This window comes from Charadrius vociferus, unplaced genomic scaffold, assembly GCF_000708025.1.
Source record: "Charadrius vociferus isolate BGI_N301 unplaced genomic scaffold, ASM70802v2 scaffold433, whole genome shotgun sequence".
Lineage (NCBI taxonomy): Eukaryota > Metazoa > Chordata > Aves > Charadriiformes > Charadriidae > Charadrius > Charadrius vociferus.
In genome coordinates this window covers 1,686,618-1,712,736 of record NW_009647846.1, presented here as the reverse complement: position 1 = coordinate 1,712,736, position 26,119 = coordinate 1,686,618, and the positions used below count along the sequence as shown (strand labels likewise).

Here is a 26,119-nt window from a genome sequence, read left to right as displayed (position 1 = left end):
AGTACCACTGCATATAGTCTCTGAGAGAGATGAAAGATGCCAGATAAGAGTAAAACCGAGCAATCCAAAAATCTCTTGCTGACTGTACGATCACAGCGCAGCATAGCAGGGTTTAATTAATGCGATGCAGCTTTTATTGTTTTGGAGCACAGGAACGACGTTAGTGCCACTGAAAACTACAGACATATTTCAGACCTGATTCTTCCTGTAATCCTGCTGGGAGTGCCTCAGCACCCTGTAGCAAAGCCGGCATATGTGTCTGAAAGGAGCGTGACGCTGGTCTCCAAGCTCCTCCAACCGCAGCATCGGCCCATCACCGCTGTCCGTAAATGGTGCTTGCAACAACTTGAAAATCTACAGTTTTATTAAAAAACAAAGATAAAGTCCCATGAGACACTGCCTTTATCTGATTAAAATTACTGTAAAAGCACTCTGACAGTGTCTTTAAATTCCTAAAATATACATCAGAAATACGCAGCAGTTACCAAGTTTCTCAGCCATAGAGTAGCCTGGACAGAAGACACTGTCCATCACCTTTATTCAACACCATATTCTGTCATTTTTTCTTCTAGCAATAGTGTGCCTACAGTCCCCCACCAAGATCCTTTTTTGCTGAAACCTAGAAACTCAAAGGACCTTTTGGTCCCAATGATTTGGGCGGGTTCTCTATTATTAGGTTCTCTTTTCTGACAACCCTTCCCATAGGCAGAGATTAGAGAGAAATGCAGCCTACCTGCTTTAGAATATTTTGTTCTCTCATCAGTTTTTGCCGTTCTCTATTAGGTTTAGAAAATACCACTTCAAGGACATCTTGTCCAGAATTAGTTCCACCAGTAACAAAGTAGACTAAATCCTCCAACAATTTGGTAACAGATCTACAGGAAAGCCAGAAGTTGTTAATACAATACTGCAAATTCTAGCTGTTAAAAAAACAATGTCAGTGTAAGTTTACACACATTTCAAATGTTAAGTGAAAAAAGAACATCAATTAGAGACTGACTCAGATGCTGGATAAAGGATGGAAGTTTGTACAGAACTTAAAAATTAGGAACGAATACTCCCTATTGCCATAGTCCTACTGTCTAATAGTTGAACCACAGCAGCAGAAGACAACTATATTACTTTAGGGCAACTATACGCTTGCCAAGTTCTATTTGGCAGTTCTTTAAATTGCCAGAAAAAAATAAATCAGGTGATAATCTCTCCAAAGCCCAAATAAAAGACATTGCCTGTAGAAGCACATGGGCCCTGGTTTTCCACAGCCAACTCTCCGCTCTTTTTGTGTGGCCACGTACTTTTCATGGATATTGTCAGAGGATTTGCAAGAAGTCATATGTTCAGTCTTCACAAGATGGATTATAAATTCCCACACTCAATTTGCAAAGCCCATCAAGAAAGGTATGCTGTGGATTATTCCGCCAACTTCACAACAACAGTTCTCATGCTCTCATTTCACAGAGGAGCAGAGCACTTCACAGAACAGGCTTGAGAACCTCCACTACGGACATGTCAACAATAAAGCCCTCAAGCTTTTTTTTGTTGTTGTTGTTTTTACATCTAATCAGGTAGGAAACAAAACCCCTCTCCTGAAGATAGCGTACATAGATAAAGTTTTCAGAGAAACAGTTACTGAGTAAAGGAAACAACGTTATCTGCACCAAATTCTTGCGTCCTTACCTTCTTTCATTCTGGGTTATCGTTCCCTTTTCCAACTTGCCAGCAATGGAACCTAAAACCTTACTCGCATCATTTGCAAAATCCAAGTCCCGAACCTCTGCAGGGGAAACTGGTACTATAGCAAAAGCTTCTTTGTCCTCTTTCACTGGAGAAGTACCAATCTGAAACCCAGAGAAGTTTTATCATCAAACCAAAAGGCAGAAAACAAAGTAGTTATTCACATACACAGTGATAATAAAACAGAAGAAAAGCCACGTTCCACTTCGGCAGTATGAGGCTACTGATGAAGTCAAACTTTGAGAACAGTACAACTCTGTGCAAGCTCAAAGGTGTTCCTAAACCCAGGGAAACACCAGGAGAGATTGCAAATTGCTGCCATAAACAGTGGAAAAAATTCTCCTCTTGATGACTGTCACAGAGTAGAAATTGAACAGTGTAACCAGTCAACTACTATGAAAACCTCATCTTTTAGATAAAACATTTGGCACAGGCACTATTCATTGCTGTTAAGCTGCTTGCTGTTTGATGAACCCAGCGGTCTCGAGGGACTGGAACTTCTCCTACCAACAAGAGTTTTGTGAAAGTACAGGAATCAAAGGACGTGCTTATATAAAGTAACAGAACTTACTTTAAGCATCACGGGTTTCTCCTCTTCTTTATCAATGGGGATATTGGTACTGTGGACCCAGGTGTTGGTGCAAAGGTGTCTAAGTCTGACATAAGAGTTCCTGAAAGAAAGTCAAAAGTTTCAAAGCATGAGTCACTTTCCCAGACGGGAAATCTTCACATTGTTCGAATTGCAAGATGTTGGCAGGAATAAGTGGAAAAAAAAAAAGGTGTCATCTTTATGCATGCTGCATGCCGTAACAGGAATAAGACTTCATTGCTTATTTCATTCTATAAATTCACCTTACGAAGTCTTCTTATATAATGAAATATTCTACTGTACAACAGAACTACGTCTGTATTTTGTTGCTGTAACTCAGCTGCTGCACAGTAACAAATTAAGCCTCTTCAACTCCTCACATTTCCACGCGCTATAGTGTATCTGCGCTGACAGCGTCCTCCCTGACCTTTGCATCTTTCAGCCCGTAACTCCCTGCTATCTATTTTGTATTTTCTAAGCTGAAAATTTTTCAGACTAACTATACAAAGGGTCGACGTTGTACAAGCATCAAAGGTCCATTAAGATACTGGAACACACGGCCAGCACCCAACAATCTTCTCCAGCAAAAGTCAAGAAGTCTTTCTCCCCTACGGGGACCGCAGTTCCCAGGCTTGGTTTTCTCAGGTATTTCTGGCAGTGACACTGCTTTGTGCATACCAACTCTTTGATAAGAGACACCGAGCTACTGTCAGGCAAGCACCTTAGGCCAGGATAAGGAACAGTCTCAGCTGCAGTACTGCCTCCTCTCTCCACACAACCATGGCAGCGTGAGGGAGAGAAGAGGCAGCCAGGACTGCTGCATTTGGTGGCCACATCAGCTTCTTGCTAACTTAGAGCGTCTGATGATTTAGAGAGTTGTTTAGATAAAAGTAGGTTGAACAAATACGCCATGCTTTCTCAGTGGGAAGTGACAGCAAAGAGCCCGCATTCAGACTGTGCATCTCTGAAGGGTACAGCATCTTTTAAGTAGCAAGAGGTGCCATCGGAATAGTTAAGATCCAGAAAATGAAGTGCTAAATACCTGCTGTTGCATCCTAGCTAATGCAATGCAGACAGGTCATGGGGACAGCACGATGGGACCTCCAAGGCTTTTAGTTCCTGTTTGTTCACTGGCAAGGAAGTCACTGAATCTCAATTCTCCCATCTGTAGAATGGGGTACTACTACTTGTAACTCAGTCATGACGTGAAGCTCCAGGCATTTGCCAAGTATTTGTGTTAATTTGAGGAAGAACCTTAATTCCAAAGGGGGAGCAGGGGGGAAATGGAATACAGCTTTACCTTATAAAGCCCCAAACTTTTTTGGTTTGGCTGCCCACCAATCGTCAAACTCCAAAGCAGATAGTTCTAACGCTTAACCGTACCTGGGGACAAGGCTGTCTCCTCCTCGCAAGGTGGTAGGGTCCAACTCAAATATGGAGGAGATATCGTTTCCTTCAGGCACCGAGACCAGAGAGTACGCCATCTTCTCCTGAGCACTGTGCAAACCTCTTCTGGAGGCATCCTGCTCAGGGTCCAGCTGCAGAAGAAGTCCCATCACACACAGTCAGACCAAGCCCGCCAGACCCACCTGCCTAGCGTTAAACAGATGTCTCCTGTAATTTGCAGACATAACTCTGAACCACTCCAAGTACCAGTTAAGACAGCTGGGCTTTGGGACACCAGTAAAGCTGACATGTAGCTGCTCTTGCCAACCACTTCTTCGCTTTCCCTGGTGTTAATAACTGAGTATTTCTGGATCACAAACACAATAAATCCTAAACCACAGAGGTTAAGGCTTGCAGACAGTGCCAGAAGAGGCTCAAAATCCCCCGGCCATCCACCCCACAGCGCACTGGGAACTCTGACTGGTTTCAGATGACCCACATCTGCTGAGATCCCCAGCCCTGATACCGGCTTTGGAAATGTATTTCACATACTGCAATTATCACCCTAACAAAGTAATTATGCGGGCTGCAAATATAAAAATCAGCAACACTATGTACCAACAATCTTGCTGGGAAATAATCAGCTTCAGCAGCAAAAGGCGGACTCTCATCTATCGACCACAGACAAATGAAACAAAAGCTAATCGAGAAGTCAGCTGTCCTGCTGTTCACAATACAGCTCATGGTGCACTCGAACACAACGATACGCTACAAAGGACACGGCATCAGAAGTATCTTCATTTCCAAGGTGCTAGCAAATTACCAGCCTCCTTTAACAAATGAAAGACACTAACATCAACTGGATAAAACCCTGGATTTTCAGATGAAAGCACAAAAGGGTAGGAAAAAAATGAAGATACCTGGGAAAAAGGAACGACAGCTTTCTCTAAAACCTTTCCTAGGGAACTACCAGTTATCGTGAGTCAATAAAAAAGTGGCTAACTCTGACATAACACAGGAACAAGCTGTCCACATATAACCACCTAAATCTTAGATGTAATTTTCAAAGTGATGAAGCAACCGATTTACCAGGTTCTCTCTGACCTTGGCAGCAGGGGAAGGTAGGCACCCAAAGCAGTCAGCACCCAAGTACCTGTCTGTCACAGTCCGGGCGGAAGGCCTCGCAATCTCAAACGTACGGAAAAGTTATCTAATGTTGCTTGTGCCTCAGGATACTCTGAAGTTAGCACATTTGTAGTCAATGAACTTGGCTGCAAAGTAGTGACATTTAAAGTCTGATTTCACACATGGGAACAGACAGTTAGCTGTATGGAACAGAAACACACGTTGGGAGTGTGCCTTCAAGAGAAGAGGCAACTATACACTGAATAGAGTCCATCTGGAGGCTTTACACCAAGAGAAATTCGCTCACTTGGAATGAATTCTCCAAATTTCAGCTGTCTCCATCTCCACAGTACAGCAGCTGCTCTGCATTCACAATTTGTGCTTCAGGAGATGAGTGGTCAGTTGTTGAAACTGTGACAAAGCTGGAAACGGGCAGTAAATCAGGCAGTAGGACACAGGACAATTTAGGGAGAACTAAAACTTCAACCCCAAAGTTGAAAAAAGCAGTCCCCTTCAACACTGCAAGGGCTGGCATCTCAGCCCTGCCTGTTTAAACCCCATTCTCCTGCGGGTCACTGAGGTATGAGGAGAAGACAACATTAAAACACAGAGCTGTGCAAAGAAACCCGCCTTCCTGCAGACAGCTCACATTTGGATAAAGCTGGACTTTAGATAAAGTTGGATAAAGCAGCCTCCACCATCGTGGCACTAGCAAACGTTAAACGATGCAGTAGTTTTGTGACAGAAGTGAGTTATGTGCTCCTGATCCTATTCTTTACAGTCCATTTTTGCCACCTAGTGGTAAAAAGACAGCAGGGAAAAAATCCACAACTCCGAAGCCTGCGCATTATCATTATTACTGCACTTATCAAGAGGCATTAGCAAAACATCAGCAGGATGGACATCTACATAAAAGACCTCGACACTGATTAACTTTCAGAAAGTTAAGCCAACAAAATAGTTCAATGTTGGATGCCCCCCTCCCCCAATAGCTTTGTGGGGAGTTTTTTGTTCTTTTTTTCCCCCCCCCTCATTTTTTCCATTCTGTTTACTGAGATCAAGCTGTCAGAAGATCAGTGTTTGCTGCCAAATACCAGCAAGAACTAATCAGGATAACAGCTCAGTATCTGGGGGCAAGGGTTAGCCTTTTAATGGCCAGGCTATAATGACAAATCCTTTTAGGAGGAAAACTCCACCTCACAGGATTTCAAAGCATCACAGCACATTCATCTGCCTTCAAAAATCGGAGGAGTAGTTCTTTTCCATAGCCAGATGGAGCAAATCTTCCATAATACAGGATAAATGACCAAGAAAGCTGCGTAAGCCTACAATCAAATCCAACTAAAAAAAAATAAAATGTAATCCACAATGGAAAGCGCTGTTCCAGTTTTATCTGTTTTCAACCACAGAAGCAATGCTGTTTCCCTTCGACACCGAAGAGAAGCTTCTGTTAATACAAAGCATCAGCACACTCAATCTTTGACACAACAACATTTACCGAAAACAACACAGATTTGCTTTCACAGGAAAATCAGAAGAATGGCACTGAAATCATCCTCACCCTGCCATTTGTGCTCTCTAGACCCTTTATCCTGGCTTTCCTGTGACAAGCTAAAACGAGAGAGGGAATTCATTTCTCAGACCAGGAGGTCGGACGACTGACTGGCACGGCACTACGTGAACATCCCAGCAGGGGCACTTGCCACCCAGTGTCACCTTGAGCAACTCGCTCTTCAGACCTATTCAAGAGAGCGCTTCAAGGAGGCAAAGGTTTAAGAAACAGGAAGACAGAAGAAGAGATGCTACAAAGGGGGGAGGCGAGGGGGTCCAGGTAACACATAAATTCGGTTCCAAGTGCATTGCTCTTCACTAAAGCCTCATCCAAGTTTTCAATCTCCATTCCTCTCGACAGGCCTTAACAGCCCTCAGATCATTCTCAGTTCTTTAGTTTCTTCACTAGCAACAAAGCCTGGGCCGTCTACGCACTGGCCAGGTGAATTCCTGGGCCTGTGTCAAGCCCTCCTCAATTAGGGGCAAGATCATACTCTTGCCTATACTTACTGAGGATTGACACTCCAGCTCATCTTCCTCATAGTCAGGGTTTACCTGATGAAACAGAATCACAGGCACGTCAAAACTCTAACAGAGCTGGAAGTGGGAAACAACCTCAGCGCGCTCTAAACTTATTTTCGAAAAGACGCGCTCTACTGCTACAGCACTACCAGGCATGCAGAACACATACGCTGTGCAAACCCATTCACCTCCAACCGGGCATCTGCCTCTCCGTGAATTAAGCAGTTAAGTAATCTGCAAACATGCAGAGAGACTTATCTTGTTCAGGATAATCACTAAGGGAGCAAGAGGGGTAGAGAGTGACCAAGTTTCAGGGGTTTTTTTTTAAATCCCAAGTGGAATTTCCAACTAGAAACTACTGGCTTGGCAGAAGTCTTTTAGAACAAACACTATTCTAACCATGGATCAGGTGAGCAATCTCCTCTGGGACATTTTTGCATGATGCAAGACCATGTTTTTGTTTTGGCTGACTAGCAAACCCAAGATTTACTGGAAAAGCTCTCTACTGGATCACTACTGAAAAGGATTTGCAACTGTGCATGTGACAAAATGCTGTTTTTCAAATCTGCTTATTAGAAGAATATAAAACGGGATATTTAATCTAGACTTTTCCCACTGAAGCTCTGGGGTCAACAGCATGGGCTGAGACAGCTCTTCTGCCCTGCTACACTCTCTTACATCCAGGACAGCTTTCACTTCCAAAGGTTTGCGTATTGGCATGCTGATATATCCATGCTTTAAAGTAAACAGGAGTAGTTTTAATGAACATTTACAAGAGTTAAGCAGCAAAACTCACAAAATTATAACAGAGACATTTGGTTTTTACTTTCTTTTTTTAAATAAAGTATCTTGAAATCTTATTTCAAGAGGGGAAAGATGTCCACTATGGAGAGAGAAAGAGACATATATTTTGTGTTTGGACATCTATGCATTATCTGCAGTTCTTACAAGACTGGTTTGAAGTCTAACAGCACTTTCATTTTACACTCAGTTCTACAATTCCACTCGGAAATCAGTGATTCGAGAGAAACTAACAACAGTTGAATTCGTTTCCCCCAAAGGCTCTCAGCCATTTACAATTTATTCATCTATTAATAAATTCGTCTTGATTCTACTGCCCACATGACAGGATATTATTTAGTGTCTATTCTTTGCAGGAGAAGAGTTATTGCCTCTAGAATTCATACAAAAAAGTGGAATAAGCTCAAGACTATGCCTGTACCGTGGTATTCTTTCAAGTCTCTTTCATCTTGTTTTCTATGTTTAGCCATCTACTTTTGTATTAATAGTAAGGACCCAAACACCACTCTCCTCCCCTCCCCTGCGTCTATTTTTAGGGCAGGAAATGAGAGATTTTCAGAAGGTGTAACAAAGGAAGAAGATACCGTGGGAAGGCAGGCAGAGCTCCTAAGCAAGCCCCAACACCTACCTCTGCCGCTAGGTAGTGTCCAGTAGCAAGGTGTTTGAACCTGAAAAGGCTGTTCCAGTAGCCGGCACCACCACGACAGGGATCATGCTGCACCACCTACAAGGAAAGGGAAACCGCGCTTACACCGTCTGTCAGCGATCCCCCTTTCAAACACGGCATTTACCATATTTCATGTACAGGTACGAGGAAACAGAACGAGGAGCTCCGGAAGAGATGAAACAACCTTTCATATGTGAACAATGCACAGTACAGTAAATACTTTGAGCATTCTACAATTAGTTCATCTCAACAATTTATGAACAAGTCATAGTATCTGTTTGCGAAGCCACTGACCATGGGTGGAACTCCACTGGAGTCCGGTGAGTGACGGCAAGATTATGGTGCAAGTTGGCAGAGATGTAGTCAAAGCCAGTGCTCTAGATGTGCATACGTTGCTAGGTCTTAAAACAAACATCCTAAAGAAATGCAACAAATCCTTCACCTTTTTGGTATAACTAATTTTTGACCTTGTGACAGTGGATGAGGGAGGACGCTTGGCAATGTTTCAAATGCAACAGCGTTGTACAAAGGAACTTAAGACTCCTGTATTTCCTCTCTAACTTCTCCTGTGGCAAGCGGAGCCTCCATCATCAGATGATCTGTTACTCCATATCAGCTTCTCTGGGGGTACACCCACTTCCTTAGAGAACGCTCAGCGGAGCTGGGCTGTGCCTTTTGGGGAAGGACTAGCTCACCTCTGCCTCAAGTTTACCAACGGCAACTGCATACGCAGAAGCTACTGCTGAGTTGTAACACGTAACATGAACTCTAGGTTCAAGGGCTTTCAATGGATATCACAGTAGATGCTTCTAGAAAGAGAATATGGAAAAACACCTATCCACCATTACAATTAGTTTTGTGATTCTCATGGGCAGTTCACATGGCAAACATTTAAAATCATACAACAACTCTAATCACACCAACAGAGTGAGGATATTTTAAGAAGCCAGTGATGGCCAAGGTGTTAGTCACACTATTTAAAGCCAAGTAAAGAAAAAAAAAGGTCCAGACAAACAACGCACAGAGACCAGCAAAGGGCTGCAATCTCCTATCAAATGAGGATGTGCGTAATCACATTACTCCACACCAAAAATAGAACGTTGGGTACACTCAGCAGGACAGTTGCAATTATTAGCTGGTGCTAAACTTTAGTGACTAGTAAGAAAATGATTTCATAGATGCTTCTCTGTCCCCTTTTTCTGAATTGGCAAGAACCTGAATTTGAGAGCTACCCGCTGCGGCATCAGAGATCAGAACTCCTCTTTAATTTTGCACAGAAAGCACAGTAAGTAAAAGAATTTTAAGACTAAACTTCTAACACCAGGAAGACTTTTACCTAAAAAAAGAAATCCAGGTTTTTAAACAGAAACAGTAATTGTTCCTACAAAGCCACCCCCAGCCTGAGTTACCATTCCTACCTCTACTTCCCACAGGGCTTTTGAACTGGTTGCAGACGTGGCCGACTGTCTCCCTGTCGTTCTCAGGAAGACGTGCTGCTTCTTCCTGTGCTCATCACAAGTCAGAAACTTCTCCTGTTCTGCGTGAAACAGTCTCACCACATCCCCCTGTCAAAGCCCAGACAGCACAGTCAATATAGGCATCACCCATCAGTGAACAACTTCCAAGCAAGTAGAGCTTTGCGCCTTACCCCTTTGAGAATATCATCTTTGTTATCGCTCCATTTCATGAAGAGGACTATTTTCCAGCTTGTATTGCAATTCACAGAGTTGACCTAAAAGGAGAACCAACACCATTAGTCCCACTGTCTTGTGCCTGCACATGATACTGCCAAAGTACTGCCTTACCTTTCAGACAATTTTCAACAGAACGCTGCAGTCCCAACTGCATTACTCTAGAGAAGGAAAGCCCTTTCTGCATTTACTCCAGAACAAGTCACGACAGAGCTGACTTGCTAGGAAGACACTTGCTACACATCACTGTGTCACAACTTTTGATTTTTAAGAAAAAATTTATTTTAAGCCAGTCAAGCAAAAGAGATCAAACTCAAACCTCTGTCCAATGCCCAACAGATACAAGAGAAGTCTGATAGCTATAGTAAGTTGCTGATCAATAAGACAACCACAATGCCACAGGTACCAACCAACTTACTGATAACCTGCTTTTCATAAGACAAGTCCTGGCAGCTTAGCTGAAACACGCAGAGGTTTGGTACAGTTGCTCCAGCTGTGTCACTCTGCCCTTACCTCGTTGCATCCCGGATTATCGACAAGCTGGTGACTACTGGCGTGGAGAGGCTGGCCAGCGTTGACGGGATTCAGGACTACTTTGTCTCCAATGACAACCTGTAGATAAGTGCAGCATCAGACAGAAACTTGCAACCTGAGAAAGCGCTTTTTTTTTTTTTTTTTTTTTTTGTAATGTGAGCAATGGAAGGAAATCACCTTCTTGCAGTTTGGAGAGATGTCAGTCTGAGCACAAAACCCAGGATTCTGTTTGCTTCGGAATTCAGCTCATCGTACTCAGTCGTTCAGGCAGAAAAAAACCCTGTACTATTGGGCTCAGAGTCTTGCAGAAGAAACAGACTGCAATTCTGGTAACTAACCTATCTGCTGCTTTCCACAAAGTCGTTTCATTGGTTAACATTTAACAAATAATTCCCATAGCAAAAGGTCAGCCAAAAATCCTCCTCCTCCTCCAAGATGCACTTTCACTTGTAAGATCAGATTCTTGACCAGGCCGGCATATGACTCAAGACAAATGCACTTTATTATGAACAGTAAAGGTCCTGTTCTCCCCTTCTTCTAGGGCAAAGTCTTAGTTAAATTAAAAACCAAAAAGCCTTTTCTGTATTGAAATGAACTGCTCTTAGTGATAAGGTGTCTGAGAATCGGTGCGATTTAAAAGAGCTTAATGGCCACTAAGACTGCGCTACCCGGTGCTTTGGCTTTACCGCCTGCGTGTGCGCCTGTGGAAAAGGAACAGTCACGTGAAATGTATGGGGCTACTCTACAGGACAAATTATTCCTATTTGATAAAGGCCACTGCTTTTAGGTGCCAAATGTATACTTGGACTACACCATAGAGCACACCGAAGCTTATTACCCTCATGGGCTTACGCAGATAGCACACCCAGGCATCTCAGATTTGTAAACAGATTAAAACAGTAATGCATTTAATTCATAAGCTATTCTTTTCCAAATTTCCCATGAACAGGACCATTTAACCTCATTACCACCTCATTCCTCATATACAAAATGATAATGAATTTTGATTTCAAACTAACATTGAAAACCAAGATGCCAATTATTTGTTTCAAATCTACTGAAGGAACTCAACATTTCCTACCATTTTGAACTGGACGGGAATTGTGAAAGGCTAAGGCAATTAGGTCCCTTATTCCCTCCAACGTTAAATCATTCCACGTTTCCAAAATACAAGTTACCATAGCAATTTTCCTCCTCCTCATGACAGCATAGGAAAAAGGTTGTTCCTGCAACATCACGCACTAAAAGTTCTGTGCATTTCATTAATTGTAATTAACGGGTTTCTTCCTGAACCCAGCTTTGCCAAGCTGCACACAAAGTAATACGTGAAGATATTTCTCTTAGCACTTACACTGTCTCCAATGGAGCGCAGTTTGTAGAAGGGCTGTATGTAGAACCAGGAACCTTCATTTCCAGCTTCATCCAAGGTCACCCTCATAGCATTCTTCTCTAGTAGAGCTGGAAGCCTCTTATTTACTGTTAAGTATTTGTTACTTTTTAAGTGAAGCAGCTAGAATAAGAATTAGAGTTCAGTTCTAAGAATGCTCATTCTTCCTCCCCTCAATAAACAGCGAGTGCGCATAAGATAACCACAGTATTATAGCAAATTATACAATAAAAATATCGATGCATTCAGGCACAATTTTGCTTACACTTCTTTCAGTACATATACAGTCCTACAGCACAGAACATCTTCCGCTAATCCAACAGTCCCTTCTCCAGCAACTGATAAACACTCAGAAATGCTCTTCTCACTTTACAACCGCCTGTTCAAACACCCAGGATCAAAAGTTGTAAAATGCCAGGGACTACGTGGGTTTTCCAGGTAAGAAGAGGGTGGCGAGAAGTAAAGCTGCTCTTGTCTTGCTTTGCTCTGTCTGATTTAACAAAAAACGTGACCTCTTCCCTGAAGACTCTTCAAAAATCTCCCACCCCTCAGCCCTCTGCTGCGTACCCCCTCGCAGGCTGCGCACCAGCAGCGTGAAGATGCAAGCTGCAACAGGTCCTGTTCCAGCTCCCGACCTGCCCAGCTCCAGCTAACTGCTGTTAAACTTCCAGTAAATTTAGCAGATGGGTACTTTTGTGCAGAAAGTGTTTTTTCATGCCTTTTGACTACCATAAATAGCAGTTACTCAGAGAACATTTGGGAGTTATGGGAAAATATGGGCAAAAACTTATCAACTGCTCTTGACAGTGTTGATGTTTTTAGTGCAATCAAAAAAGGATATATTTTCTTTCATCATTAAAAGTAGATTTATTTTTTTTTCCCCTCAAACACATACGCCAACAGCACAATTAATTTAACCAAGGCAGGGACTTCCCTGCCCTTCTTCCATCAGGATGCTCCAAATCCTGTAACTGCTTTGAGGGGCAACCAACCAATTTCTCCTCGCAACAAGAAAGCCCCATCTGCCTCTGCCCCGACCCACCCCTTCCACCGGCTGCTCTTATGTCAGCAGAATAAAATAAAAAACATTTGTAAAGGAATTTCTTAATCTAAGGCTCAAAATACTCAGGTAACTATCCCTGCTTGTGAAGCGCTGAGGCACTCTACCCAGTGGAAGTAGGTCTGCTTCGGTTTCAGGGTGAAGCTGTTGCATATTATGTCCCCCATTTATTAAAGACCTGTCTTTTTTAATTATGCAATTATTGTACTTTCCATTTTATTGGGTTTGATGCTTTTTTTTTTTTTCATTCCCTGGAACCTAGTGTATCCTTTGCTTCAATGGACTGCAATTACGTATATGGTTTGATTTTCCTTCTCTGTGTCAGTTTAATACTTGATGTGTCAACATTTCATTGCAAAAGACCGTATTTGGCATCATACAGTGCCTGTGCCATCTTCCACATGGCCAACTCCAAGAAGCATTTCTGAGGAAAGCAATCATATGGTGACGTCAAAACCAAAGAGGCACAATTAACCCATAATAAAAGAAGTGGTTCCATCGTGGCTCTACACCCAGTTCTCGCTTCACAGGATCCCACTTCAGGACACTGTCACACCCTGCAGAGCTACAGACTCTTCTCCATCAATTCCAGAAATTTCAAGCCACACTGAGCAGGGGGAGTTTGAGCAAAATCCTATACAGCTTGCGAAGACGTTCGCAGCCTACCTGGATAACATTGCCGTACTGGATGACTGTTCCCAGCAGCTTTCTGTTTTCAGTTTCATTCTGTTTCTTTTCCAAATCTGCCGCATGCTGAAATTAAAGAACAATCAATCGCTGACTGTGTTATAAAAAGTGTGGCCAAACACTCTATGTTCTTTAAGATGCATTTCAAAGAACTAGAGAACCAGCGAGCATCTCCAACAGCTCCATTTCCTTTTTCCAACTTCCAACAGCGCCATTTCCAACTCTCTTTTTGGGTTGCTTAGGAAGACAGATACACACCAGTTAAGCAATTTGTAATTAGGGTAGAATTTGACAAAATTTTGGAATAAAACATGAGATGGAAAACTCAAGACAAGAGAGAAGACGAGCCATGAGAAGACAACGCCACAGGAATGGAGGGAAGGCGCAAAGGGACAGGTAAGAACTCAAGCCGGGAATCTCTATCTCTCTCTACTGACTTCTGTGCAAAGTGAGAGAAAAGGACCTCAACTTTGGATTTTTATTTTACTTTGCTGATATAGGCTCCACCTTTTCTACAGCATGTGTTTTTTTATGACGACTCTAATCACCTGCCCCACGCAGCAGGATTATTTGGAAGATGTTGAGAAATGCCCAGCGGAGCTCCGGCTAGGCGGGTTCCCCCCTCCCGCCAGCGCAGCGCCGGTACTCGGTGAGCACGGAGGATATTCTGCGCTGCATTACAGACCAGCTGCGAAAATACAGCTGGGCAATTCTGTACCACACTAACGTGGCAATAAAAGGGAAAAATTGCAAAATTGAATTATCATAGGGATATATTGTTCTATTTAATAATTTAATCAGTTTCTTGCACTTTGCTTTGTTTTAAAAGAAGTGAGCTATTTTGCCCTGGCTGCTGTTAAACCATTTCATTTGGTAAAGAAATTCTCTCTTACTCTACATGAAAGATGCTTTCTTCACTAAAAAAAATGTGTATTTACTTTAAAAAAAATACCTGGTGATAGAGAGTCATTTAAAAGTAGACTTTTTTGGAGGCTAAGCATCAATGTTTATGGCTTAGTCCTCAGATCTCAACAACTCTAGTAAACCCAGTTTTCTCCTGGAGGAGAAGCACGTGCCCACAGTTCCTACCTGTAGTAAGGAAAAGTAGTAGTAACACAGCACCCAGCTTAGCTACTGCAAAGGAAGAGCCATCTGTATACTGTTATAAAATTTCAGCATCTTCAGCTCACACAAAATGTGCTATTTTTAGGAGTTGCGCTAGGTATGATAGTTGGCTCTTGCTGCAGGAGAACACGGAATACAGCTGCTCATTCAATTCAAAAATACATTCAGAAATACAACACAGCATAATTTTCTCTTTATTACTGAAAAACAACTTTTTTTGCTTGATTTCGAAGTATTCTGTCAAGAAAGGATTTCTTCAAGACGCTAGGGCCCTCTCAGCTATCAGCGACAGTCACAGAAGACAGGACTTCTCTGCCTGCTCAGGATTGGGTGCCACATTCATTATAAACAAAGAAAACAGCATATTCTGTGAAAATATGATTAAGACTTTGGGTGCATTTTGAAAGTACACACCAAAACTGACACTCACTCAAGAAGTGGTAATTCAAGAAGAAAGAGTCATTTTTTCTGGCCACTAGATGTCAGCTTCTCAACCAGCACTGATTCTTGATACCAAAGAAAGACAAGTGTCCCAGATTTTAAATCCCTTAAATGGCATTAACTTAAAATAACCTGACCTCAGCATTGAGCACTCCACAGCAGACAATAAATTCCACCAGCAGACAAACAGAAGCCAAAAAAGGCAAGTGATGATGAATACATCTTGAATCACCAATTTCGTTAGAAATAATACGCGCTGATAAAGAAAACTAATCAAGGGCAGAGCTAACAATTGTATGCACGTGTTTCAGGACATAGTCCCCCAAATCACATCAGACAAAACGCAGGGGGTTTTATGTATTCCGTGTGCCAACAAATAGAAGAGATGACACGTGTACCCATATGGTTGGCAGAAAAATAAGTTTTGATGCATGAGTGGCATACACGAGACCAAATTATTTTAAAGCCATGCATCAGCCCCAGGTCGCTGAAGACCTGATTTGGCACACGCTACATAAAGGATTAGCCTTTATGTCAGAGTGATGCACATTAAATAATCTCCCATAAAACTGTAAAGTACCCAAATCCTTTCACCAAATCAAGCAAGCAGTTCACGCATGGCGGTACATTTCTGTACAAACATCACTCAGCTGGGGCTAAATACTGGAAAAATCTAATCCTGCATTTCCACAGAGACCGCCCCCCACAAAAAGGTCAAGCGTCAGACGAACAGGAACAGGTCCCAAACACCTGACTGCCATGTGCTGAGGAAAGAGAAGACATCTTTAAAAGACATGGTAACCCACGGCAATCACACGGTATTTTTCTTCTCCATGATGCAGTCTTTAGACCATACTTTCTCTTAAAATCCATGAACTCACACACATACCCCACGGGCATAAACTCTCACCCTCCCTTATACACCAGAAAAACCAAACCCAGTATCCCCCATTACTTAAAGCTCACTGGCACAGTCTACTCGTTTTATCATCGGTAAAAGGGCAGGAGAAATGCGGCACAAATGAGGGACCTTTATGCTACAGCCAGGACCAAAATAGCTTTCTCCTTGCCAAGTTAATACTTCTAGGTTATAAAATTATGTTTTCAGAAGCAAAATGAGTCAAACAGCCAGCCTTTGTGAAGTGCAGGAGCAAGGCAGCCATATGGCAATCAGCAAATGACACTTTCCTACAGGGCCATTTTGTATTTCAGTCTACAATGAGCTTAATATAGGCTTAAAGAAACCAAAAATATTTAGAATTGCAATTTTGACATGAAGTACTCCAGCTATGTAATTTTAACATAAACACAGAGTTTATTTAACTCTAAAGTCAACAGATGGTATTTAAGTTAAGTTGGCTTTTTTTTATATAGGAACTCTAAAAACAGCAATCAGTTGCCTTACTGGGTTTTCTACCGCTGAATGTCAATATTTTACCCAGAAAATATTAAATACTGCAAGCTAATAAGGAAGGAGAGGCTGTCTGGCCTTATAATTACTCATAATTACCCATCAACCTTTACACGTATCGACAGCAGCTATGTTTGTTTGAGGAATCCCAGTAGATGTATCAGACCGTAGCTCAGATGGCATCCACCAGCACAGCTAACGCCCGCGACCACCCACGTCGAGACGCAGCACCCAAAAATCCTCCACTCTGTGTAGTTGTTTGAAGGGTCCCATTTTTATGCTGTTACCATCCAAAATGCCCACGTAGAGCACTACTGCAGGTTCATGACAAAAGCTTAAATGGCGACCATGACTCTACCCCAGTATCATACATACCGATACTGGGACGCACAGAGCTGGAACAGCGCGTTGTCAGAAACCAGAGCGTGTTTAAAGAGTTAGATCTCAGTGTACAACTCAAAAGGAGTCTTGTACACTGATTTCTAGATGCTCTCTTAGTGTCTCCTGGTTGACTGTGTCAAGTTGATTGGAAGTACTTATTTGAAGCAGTATGGATGAGAGGGTTGATGATCAACAGCCCCATGAACATGACTACTTACGTGCAGCTTATTGAGTAGCACGGCATCTGTTGTGCTGTTAGCTCCTGGCTTTGCTGCTTTCCAGAACTGCTTTTGAGCTGAGTACCGGTTCATAGGACATAGTTTGAACAGGCAATCTATAAAAAAACAGATGAAATAAACAGAGAGATCGCTTCAACCATTTGTAATTATCTGTTTTTTTTGCTGCTAACGTTGTCCAAATATTCTAGCAGCAAGGAAAGGTTTATAAACAAATTCCAAAAAGCTCTTGATCAGACAAATGCTTTTTTGAGCAACAGGAATGTTGCCCCATGAATGATAAAAATTAACTGTTGCTGCCAAACATCTGATGTAAGACCAGAAAATTTATAACTTGTCCCAGTCAAAAACGCTACCCTACTAAAATGGCAACACTTTCCAATGCTTTCCCAAGCAAACAGATCCTTTTTACACACTTAGAACATTTTGGTTTTCTACTTTAGCAGGTACGCTACTTCACACAATTAATGTTACATTGGAGGGGTTTGGTTTGGGGTTTTTTTTGTTGTTGTTGTTTGTTTAGTTTTTAAATCAAATCCCTTCAATGCCTAGGGAAAAGGAGGCACAAAGAATTTGAGAAACTCATCTAATAAAGTAGCAGCAGCATAAAATACCCCCAAACAATAGCACACACAAGCACAGACATTCAAAGCATAGTTCCAGGTAACAGTAAACCCCTCGGGGTGTCGGGTTCTTTACCCAGTCCATCGACACTGTTTATTTAACATTCTGCCTGGTAAAAGGCAGGAATTACAGCTCATTAGTCTTATTAAAAATATATTTTTATATTAAAGAGATGCTAACTTATCAGTAATAAAACCAAATCAGCTGCGTTTACTATTTTTCCTCTTCTTTGTTGCTAAGCAACTGAACACGCAAAAAAATAAATTCAGCTATTCAAAGACAGTGCCTAAAGTAGCAGCTTAGAAGTTTAAACAAAGTGCCAAAAAAGCCAGAAGGGCTGTTCCCAGCGCCTCTTTGGCAACAGCGGGGATTCAAGGCTCCGGGCTTTTAATTCACATGGTATTTCTCAAGGCTCCCGGTGCCTTCTTACTGGCAAGCACTGCGATTTCATAGAATCACAGAATGGTTTGGGTTGGAAGAGACCTTAAAAGTCATCTCATTCCATCCCCCTGCCCTGGGCAGGGCCACCTCCCCCCAGCCCAGGTTGCTCCAAGCCCCGTCCAACCTGGCCTTGAACACCTCCAGGGAGGGGGCAGCCACAGCTTCTCGGGGCAACCTGCCCCAGGGGATCACCGCCCGCACAGGGAAAATTTCTTCCTAATATCTATTAGAATTTGGGAAGCAGCAAGCTGAGGAGAGACCAACCTGAGGGTTTTATCTTCACCATCTGGAAAGCACAGCTGCTTCTGGGCTACCTTGCTGGCAAACACCCAGGAAGGGAAAAACCCCACGCTGGAGACAAGCCGTTTCAGCTCCACCAGGGGTTCAAGTTGCTGAAAGGAGCTGAGCCCCGCTAGGGAGACCTTGATAATTTTACCTCAGGATGCCATGTGAGATGGAGACCTTCACTCTTCTCATGCTTTTTTTAAGGAGAAGATCTATGTGATGTCGCTCTGCCTGTCTAATCCAGCCTCGGAGCACCGTTAGAGCACACCAGGCAATACCAAACACCTTTCACAGAAGGGCAAAGGTCCATCTTCAAGACTAAAACTGCTTCTAACGGGGAAGTGCTGGTGGCAGATTGTCGCTGCATCTCACAGTGAGCCACCGACTGCCACACGGGCTGATCAACGTGCCCCAAACCACCACAGCAATCCCTGCAGCCGCTGGGCTGGTGGCCCAGTACACCAGCAACAGATACGGCAGGAGCTGGATATGGGATCGGGGACCTTTAATGGTGTGACACATACTGGGGAAGGAGAGAAAGAGCTGAGGACATGTGGAAGGAGATTTAATTGCATCTATCCAGAAATACCTCCACTTTGACACAGCTTATAGCTCCTGAACAAACAAGGAAAGTGGAAAACGAAGTGCAAACCACACTTTCCAGGTTTGCTCTGTTCAACGTATTTTTCATTTACATAAAGATGATTCAGAGAGATTGACAGCACAGAATAGATTCAAAAAGCCGCTGCAGGCTGGCACTTTAAGCTAAGACTATGCATTGTAAGCAACACACCAGTTATAAAATTTTCTATTTTTGCTTAAACCATCAGTTCACACAATGACAGCAATTAACACACAGAACTGCATAGAAGAATTAATTGTATGCTAGATTTAGTCACAGTGCAAGTGTACTTTTTTCCACCCTTTTCAATCAAGAACGTTGTCGAGTTGGGCTGAACTTCTCCTCCGGTAACTGCCAGCAACCCCCTCTCTTCCCTGGAGCACAGCGGAGAGGTCTACAAGCGTTTGACCTTGTCCAATGCAAGAAGGGAAAACATACCATGTTTTTCTTAGGTTCTCTTCCTAGTTACAAAGCTGCAGATCTAAAACAAACAATGACAAGCACCCAACGTTTTTTTCCTAATATCTGTTCTATGAAATCTATTTCTTAAGTGGTTGAGGAGTTAAACTTAGCCTTATTCACCTTAATATGACCACCAGAGGCTGGTTAGTATTGAATGTATTTGACCACAGGTCAAACTATATGAACTTATGGCCAGAAGACTTTTAGGTCTCCAGACTCCATAGGGTTTATGTTTACAAAAATCAACACGCAGGGATGCGCTAGCTGAGTACCATCACGGTCAGCAATCTGCAACCCAGAGCGGTGACGACTGTGTAAGACAAACCAAGTACTTGTCAGACACTATACTTAGGGAAATGAGGTCTGTTTCTAACAGATGTAAAATGAAGCCAAAGCAGCGGAAACAATCAGCTATCTGTTCTGATCATGGATTCAGGCAGCTTTGCCACATAGGAAAGGTGATAAATAAAGCTAATGCTGGAAAGTAACTACATCTTATTATACGTTGTTTGTTGAATATCAGCCATGAAGGAATGCATCTTCTATTCAGATGCGTGTGATACACAGTGAAAAATGGCAGAACTGCACACTGGGTAAGGATAAAAATAAAATACTACGTATCTGCTGATGAAATGATGACACATCATCAATCCTGCACACTGCACAAAGGTGCTGCAGGAAAAAGTGATTGCATAATTGTGTGCTGGCCCATCACGCACCTGTACACAGATGATGAATGAAGGTTACATGGACATGTATTAAATGTGCATTTCAAGGTTTCCAAGCTAAATCCTGTTCTTTCGTCAGCGATTGCATTGCATCTAATAAAGTGGACTGAGTAAGACCGTAATTGCACCATGTGATACGTTAATGCTCTCACTGTTTGGACATTTATGTCCCCACATGGGTCTCTGCCACCTGAAGCTCACAGTAATGTTTGTTTAATCTCTGCATGTACCAGCAGCACAGAGGAATAATCAAAATCAAGGATACTGGAAACACTAGAAAATGCTATGTTCTCAAGTATTCTGGGGTTCAATGAAGAGAGAAACTTGCCAGCTACATTACGCCAATTGCGATTCTTTCTACCCCATGCTTTTTATTTTCCTTTCTTCCTTTTCCATTCCCTTCTCTTGTACCAGACCTTGCTTCTTTCCTACCCAGTCATAGTCTCCAAACTTCCATCCTTTCCTGCCGGTCCAAGCCCAACCAGTCAGATTCTTTTACTTCCATCCTGATTAATTTATTTGCCACCCAACAACTGATTAACCCATCCCTTCTCTCTTCCCCCCCATGACGGCCACGTACAGGTCCCCACCTCATTACTTGCAGCGGGATTATGTTTTGCCCAGACAATCCTCATCTCCCAAGGTTTCCCAGCTTTGTCATCCGAGGCACCTTACACTCCCGAGGCATGAGGAACCAGAACTTTACAAAGAAAAGGTTGGGCTTTTTTCCTTAACCATCAACACCATATTTTGCCAATCACCTTTTAGGAACGCAGACCTTCCTTTGAGAACACATCTGGGAAAAGTACCTGGGAGGTACTTCATAGCGAAATGAAAAACCTGACCAGACTGATTTTTTTCTTTCTTTTTTTAAAATGGGCTCTGCTGCATGGGAATTTAAGTAACACTTAGGTAATATGTCAGTAAGATCATTATAAAACACAATGCAAGACTTGTCCAAAATTGCAAATACCCATTAACTTCAGAGAGGCCGGAATGATTTGGAGAAGCGAGTTGAGTATTTCAGAGCCCACCCAAGACACGGCCACCTTCTTTCACACCAAGCTGCCAAGAAATACCAAACTCAAACCCAAACATACCTGTGCAATTCCAGTTTTCCCTCGAGAGGGTTTCCCCACCGCCTGGGGCATTAAGCGGTGTTAATCAGGTCAATCCTACCCTCGGTCTGTGAAGACAGCTCAGAAAGTTGCTAAACTGACACTGCCGACATCCGAAGCTCTCCGTGGTGCCTTTGTTGGGTGACACAGCTGGACACCGGCCACTACAAAAACTTTCCATCTTTGCTACTTTCAGAGAGCAGCTGAGATCAGTTTTAAGTTGGAATACACCATTTTTCTCGCTCTGCCATTCTCTGGCGCGCTCGTTTCTAGATGATCTGGAGGTACTTTCAGCTTCAGCCAGGCTGGTTGTGTAATACGCCACTCATCATTTTTTCCTAATCTCCCCTGGCTATTTTAAGCAGTTAGTAGAAAGTCTTCACCAACTTTTCTGCAGTTAGTGAATTCAGGCATCAAATAATTTGTTGGCAAAAAAGGTGTGTCGCTGATTTCATTTTTTAAACACACCCTCAGACTTTACAAAGTGCCAACTGGAGAAAGGTAAGAATCAAGAAAAATTATTCCCTCTCTCAAAAGCCTTCATACTTCAGAGTACTTTCAGATGAGGGAAATCTATAAAGATGAAGATATTTAAATAACTCACAAAACCCACTGAATATTTAACACCAACACAGCTGTTTCTTCGTTACTTGAAAAAAACTAAACTCCTTTTTGCGCAGCAATACTAAAATTAAAAGAAAGTTAGCAATTCCCTGTTGAAATTTAGCAGTTTCTCTTCAGACTTTTCTATACTTAGATACCTGGCATTTCCCGAAGGCCAAAGCCTGCTCACAGTAGTGAATACATATAAGGATAGTATTTTTTTTTGTTTTAAATATAAAAAACAGCAGGCAAGAAGACAAAGTAGTAACATAGCAGGCAACAACGGAAATATTGCAAGTAGAAGTTCTTGCCTTTATATTTATGAAAGTTGCACAGCTTTAATACACTCACAAGGATGATAACACTCCATAGGATGAAGAGATTATTTATTTAAAGACAAAATGAAGACCTCTTTTGTGTTTAAGTGAAATATTTTCACGCAGGAGGCATACAGAATAATACAAAATGCCTATATTCAAATCACAGGCAAGTTTCACCTCCTCAAAAGCCCTCGGATTACTACATCATCTATTTCTATACTTGTTCCTTCTGAGGTTTAAAATGAATAGATGACAGCCTAAGAGGTTCAAAGAATATAGAACAAAAGCTGCTACAGAAATGTGTTGATTATTAATCATTCCTGCATTTCCATAAAGAGGGAGAAGAAAAAAAAAAGAACCTGAGCCTACTGAAATTGCTGTCTTTGTGATGAGAAGACATCCTTTCATTTGCAATTTGCAGTGAGCGAGCCTTGCTGGGAGCACAGAAAACCATTTCAAAATACCTATTTTTTCAGGATGCACTAAACGCTTGACCTGCTGTCCCGGCAGAGCCCACTCCATCCGCAGTTCCAGCAAAACGAGCGAGAAACCAAACCTGACCTCCACACATTTACCCCAGCGGGAGATGACGACTGAAGTCACATCTCACGTCGCCAACAGCTCTGCCATGCCACAAGTGGGGAAAATTTAAGCACAGGCGAGAAGGGCATTTGTATTCCAAGCCCAAAGATCTCGTCACAATCACACGTGTCACTGCAAAGCAACCCAATCCCTCAGGATTCAAACGCTGAAATAATTACATGGCAAAATATATTAGAGGTTTCTGCTGCTGTGAAATGTGTTACCTCCCTTCCGCGTGCTGTTGCATCTTACCTGTTTCAAAGGCTTTCAACGCTTTTCTTTTTAAAGCAGAATAAAGGAGGAAAATCACCCTTGCAACCAGCATTTCAATGGAGAGCCTGCATGATTTGTGATCTAAATATATTTTCATTTTTATGTTAAAATAACCGCCTTCAATTCATATCTGCAAGACATGAGGGTAACCACCCTCTTACCATTGTGCTCATTTATGCATAGTTCTACCCATGGAAATCGCTACTTCATTTTTTCAAGCTGTAACAACATAGGAAATACTGTAATTGTTATTAACTTAGAGCTGATATATCAAACCAAACAACGGGAGGAGACTGCAACAGCAATTTCAGAGAGTGAAAAATTATAGACCTGAGAGCTGGACACTGAATATCGATGCCTACTAAATCAACAGTATTCATTAAAGCAACATTAATTAAAAAGCAATGTTTTTTTGAGCACATAACAGATTAGCATATGACTCCATACAACACTGTTGGTAACCTTACAATAACAAATGCCGCAGTTTAGATGCACCGACACACACTGTGGGATAAGGCTGTCCTTCAGCGAGGACCGAGCAAGATAACTGTATTCTAACGAGGACGAGCAAAGCCACAGCTCCTCACCTGCACGGAAAATCCCCTCGTCCGGCTCTGGTCACACTGCCACAACTCGGGGTAAATTAAGAACCAAAGCACAGACAACTCAACAACACTACAAGCAAACGTCCCCCAAAGCCCTCAAGGCCACAATGGTAGCAAAACGCCCAAAAAACTACCAAGAGACTAACATGAGAAATGCACCTTTAAGTAAACATCTTAGGTACCAAAGAGTTCAGAATACACCAGTGTTTGTTTTATTTCTGCATGTAACCTCTTTGGTCTCCTTCAAAAAGAAAACTGCTACTCGAAAAGAGAGAAATATTTAGACACGGGATATACAGGCAGTTCCAAAAGGAAACATTTGCAGGAAAGACCAGATTCGTTTTTCAGTCTCTGGTACAAGCAACGCTGAGTAAAGATGCTTTGTGAAAGCACAAAGCCAGAAGGGACAGCAACACAAGTGGAAAGCAAAAAAAACCCACCGATGCATTTAACTAAAACATACCCCATTTGACATCTAGGGGGCCAGGTTAAAGAATGTAAGAAAACCGGCGGCTTCCTTGTCTCCGAGATGGATAACATGTCCCGGGGTGGGAAACACACAGGGCAAGACATCTATGAAGACAACAGCACACTGAATTTCCTCAGAGAAAACTGATAAGGACAGAGTGAATATGCCAGGTAACCTTGAAAGCATTAAGAAGCAGGTCTTATTTATGGGCACAAAGGATAATTTGGCCCAAGAGAAGGCACTTCAGCTAAGAACAAGCTCAAGAACCTTTCAAAAGCGTCAACGCACCACGATGGCTCCTGGCTAGTAACAAAGACAAGTCAGAAAAAAAAACCAAAACAAAACACCTCTTAATGTTGAGGAGAGGAAAAAAGAAAAGAAAAGAAGAAAATCCAAGGGAAGAGTTCACAGGTGCACACATTAATTTGAGCTAACCCAGGATGTCAAGAAAGCTACTGGTTTCGGTGAATGTTTTTGACTATCTCAGCTCATCTCCGTCTCTGGTCCAGCATGAAAAGAAGTCCTGGACTAGGGCCAAACCTTGCCAAGAGGCACGTCCGAAGGCCAATCCCCTCTCTCCCACAAGTACTGAAAATCAAGTTTCACACACTACAAGGAGAAGCATTTCTGCTTTATATGAAAGGAATTCAGCAAACTAATGTGCATAAGAGGTGCAGAAGCATTTTTAAGTAAACTGTCGTGGCTTTAGCCTTTGTCCCAGCCTTGAGAGTTGGGGTAACTCAGGAAGCCATCCACTGCCTCCATTTTAACATTTTCCATGATAAATATCCCTGCGAGGCACTAAAACACAAGTTTCAGAACATGAACCCTGGGACATTCTTCCTTAGAATCTTTAGGTCTTCTCAGTCTACATCGACAGCATTTTACACTAGCAGTCAATCACAGTAAACTCCTCTGCTGGCCATATTTCACTTTATTTTGACTGTTTTATCGCCCTTTGGATTTAATTTTCACGTTTGCTTCTTCACTTGCTTTTCTGGAATAAAGTTCCTGCTCAAAACGGGTCGGGAAATGGGGGCAGGAGGCAGGGAATGGCTCGGGCAGTCCAAGCACAGGAAGAACAAAAAAGATCAAATTTTAAACACCCTCTGAAAGCATCAATGTTGTGCAATCTGAAAAGAATACGGTTGTGCTATAAGACAGAGCTGACATGACTGAACAGCATAATAAAAGTTGTTTCTATTTAAGAAAGCTTTGCGTGCGTGTCATAAGAAATGAGCCACCGCAGCATCACACAAAATCAAAGGCAAATTTTTCAGCTGTTCAATAAAGTAACTTGATTTTCAGCTTTTAAATGCATTTGGCTTAAAGAAAACCCAGATTGCCAAAAAATAAGACACAGAGAAGTTAAATATTTGATAATATTATTGAAGCCTAGGTTGGAACAACTGAAGAAATAATAAAACTGAACTCAGTGCTTTAGTTTTTCTTACGCTAATGAAGTGTTTGGGATCCCTTGCCTGAAATGCTTATTTGTTTTTCTCCTTCTGTACGGAGTGCCGTCTGCCCAGACTCCGGCCCCACTGCCTTCCACAGGGTTGCCAGCACCAGGGTCCCCGGGACTGGCAGACCCCTAGAACGCTACTTGGCTCTTCCCTTCCTCCCAGAAGCAGAATTAGCTATGCCTGCTCCATCCCT

The 26,119-nt window shown here is 42.4% G+C and overlaps 1 protein-coding gene across 3 annotated transcripts in view; it reads right to left on the bottom strand.

Annotated features, from left to right (window-relative positions):
* The window catches only part of ITPR1 (inositol 1,4,5-trisphosphate receptor, type 1), a 168,188-nt gene that overhangs the window by 113,494 nt on the left and 28,575 nt on the right, over positions 1–26,119 (bottom strand). For 2 of the 3 annotated variants that reach the window (XM_009882856.1, XM_009882857.1), the window contains exons 3-15: positions 17,311–17,426; positions 13,714–13,800; positions 11,952–12,110; positions 10,580–10,678; positions 10,024–10,107; positions 9,794–9,940; positions 8,337–8,432; positions 6,896–6,940; positions 3,707–3,861; positions 2,306–2,405; positions 1,678–1,838; positions 734–875; positions 196–354 (exon numbers count right to left, since the gene is read on the bottom strand). In XM_009882856.1, coding sequence (XP_009881158.1) covers positions 196–354; positions 734–875; positions 1,678–1,838; positions 2,306–2,405; positions 3,707–3,861; positions 6,896–6,940; positions 8,337–8,432; positions 9,794–9,940; positions 10,024–10,107; positions 10,580–10,678; positions 11,952–12,110; positions 13,714–13,800; positions 17,311–17,426 — 1,550 coding nt within the window. The remainder of the gene's footprint in view (positions 1–195; positions 355–733; positions 876–1,677; positions 1,839–2,305; positions 2,406–3,706; positions 3,862–6,895; positions 6,941–8,336; positions 8,433–9,793; positions 9,941–10,023; positions 10,108–10,579; positions 10,679–11,951; positions 12,111–13,713; positions 13,801–17,310; positions 17,427–26,119) is intronic. The other variant, XM_009882858.1, reaches the window with a different exon arrangement.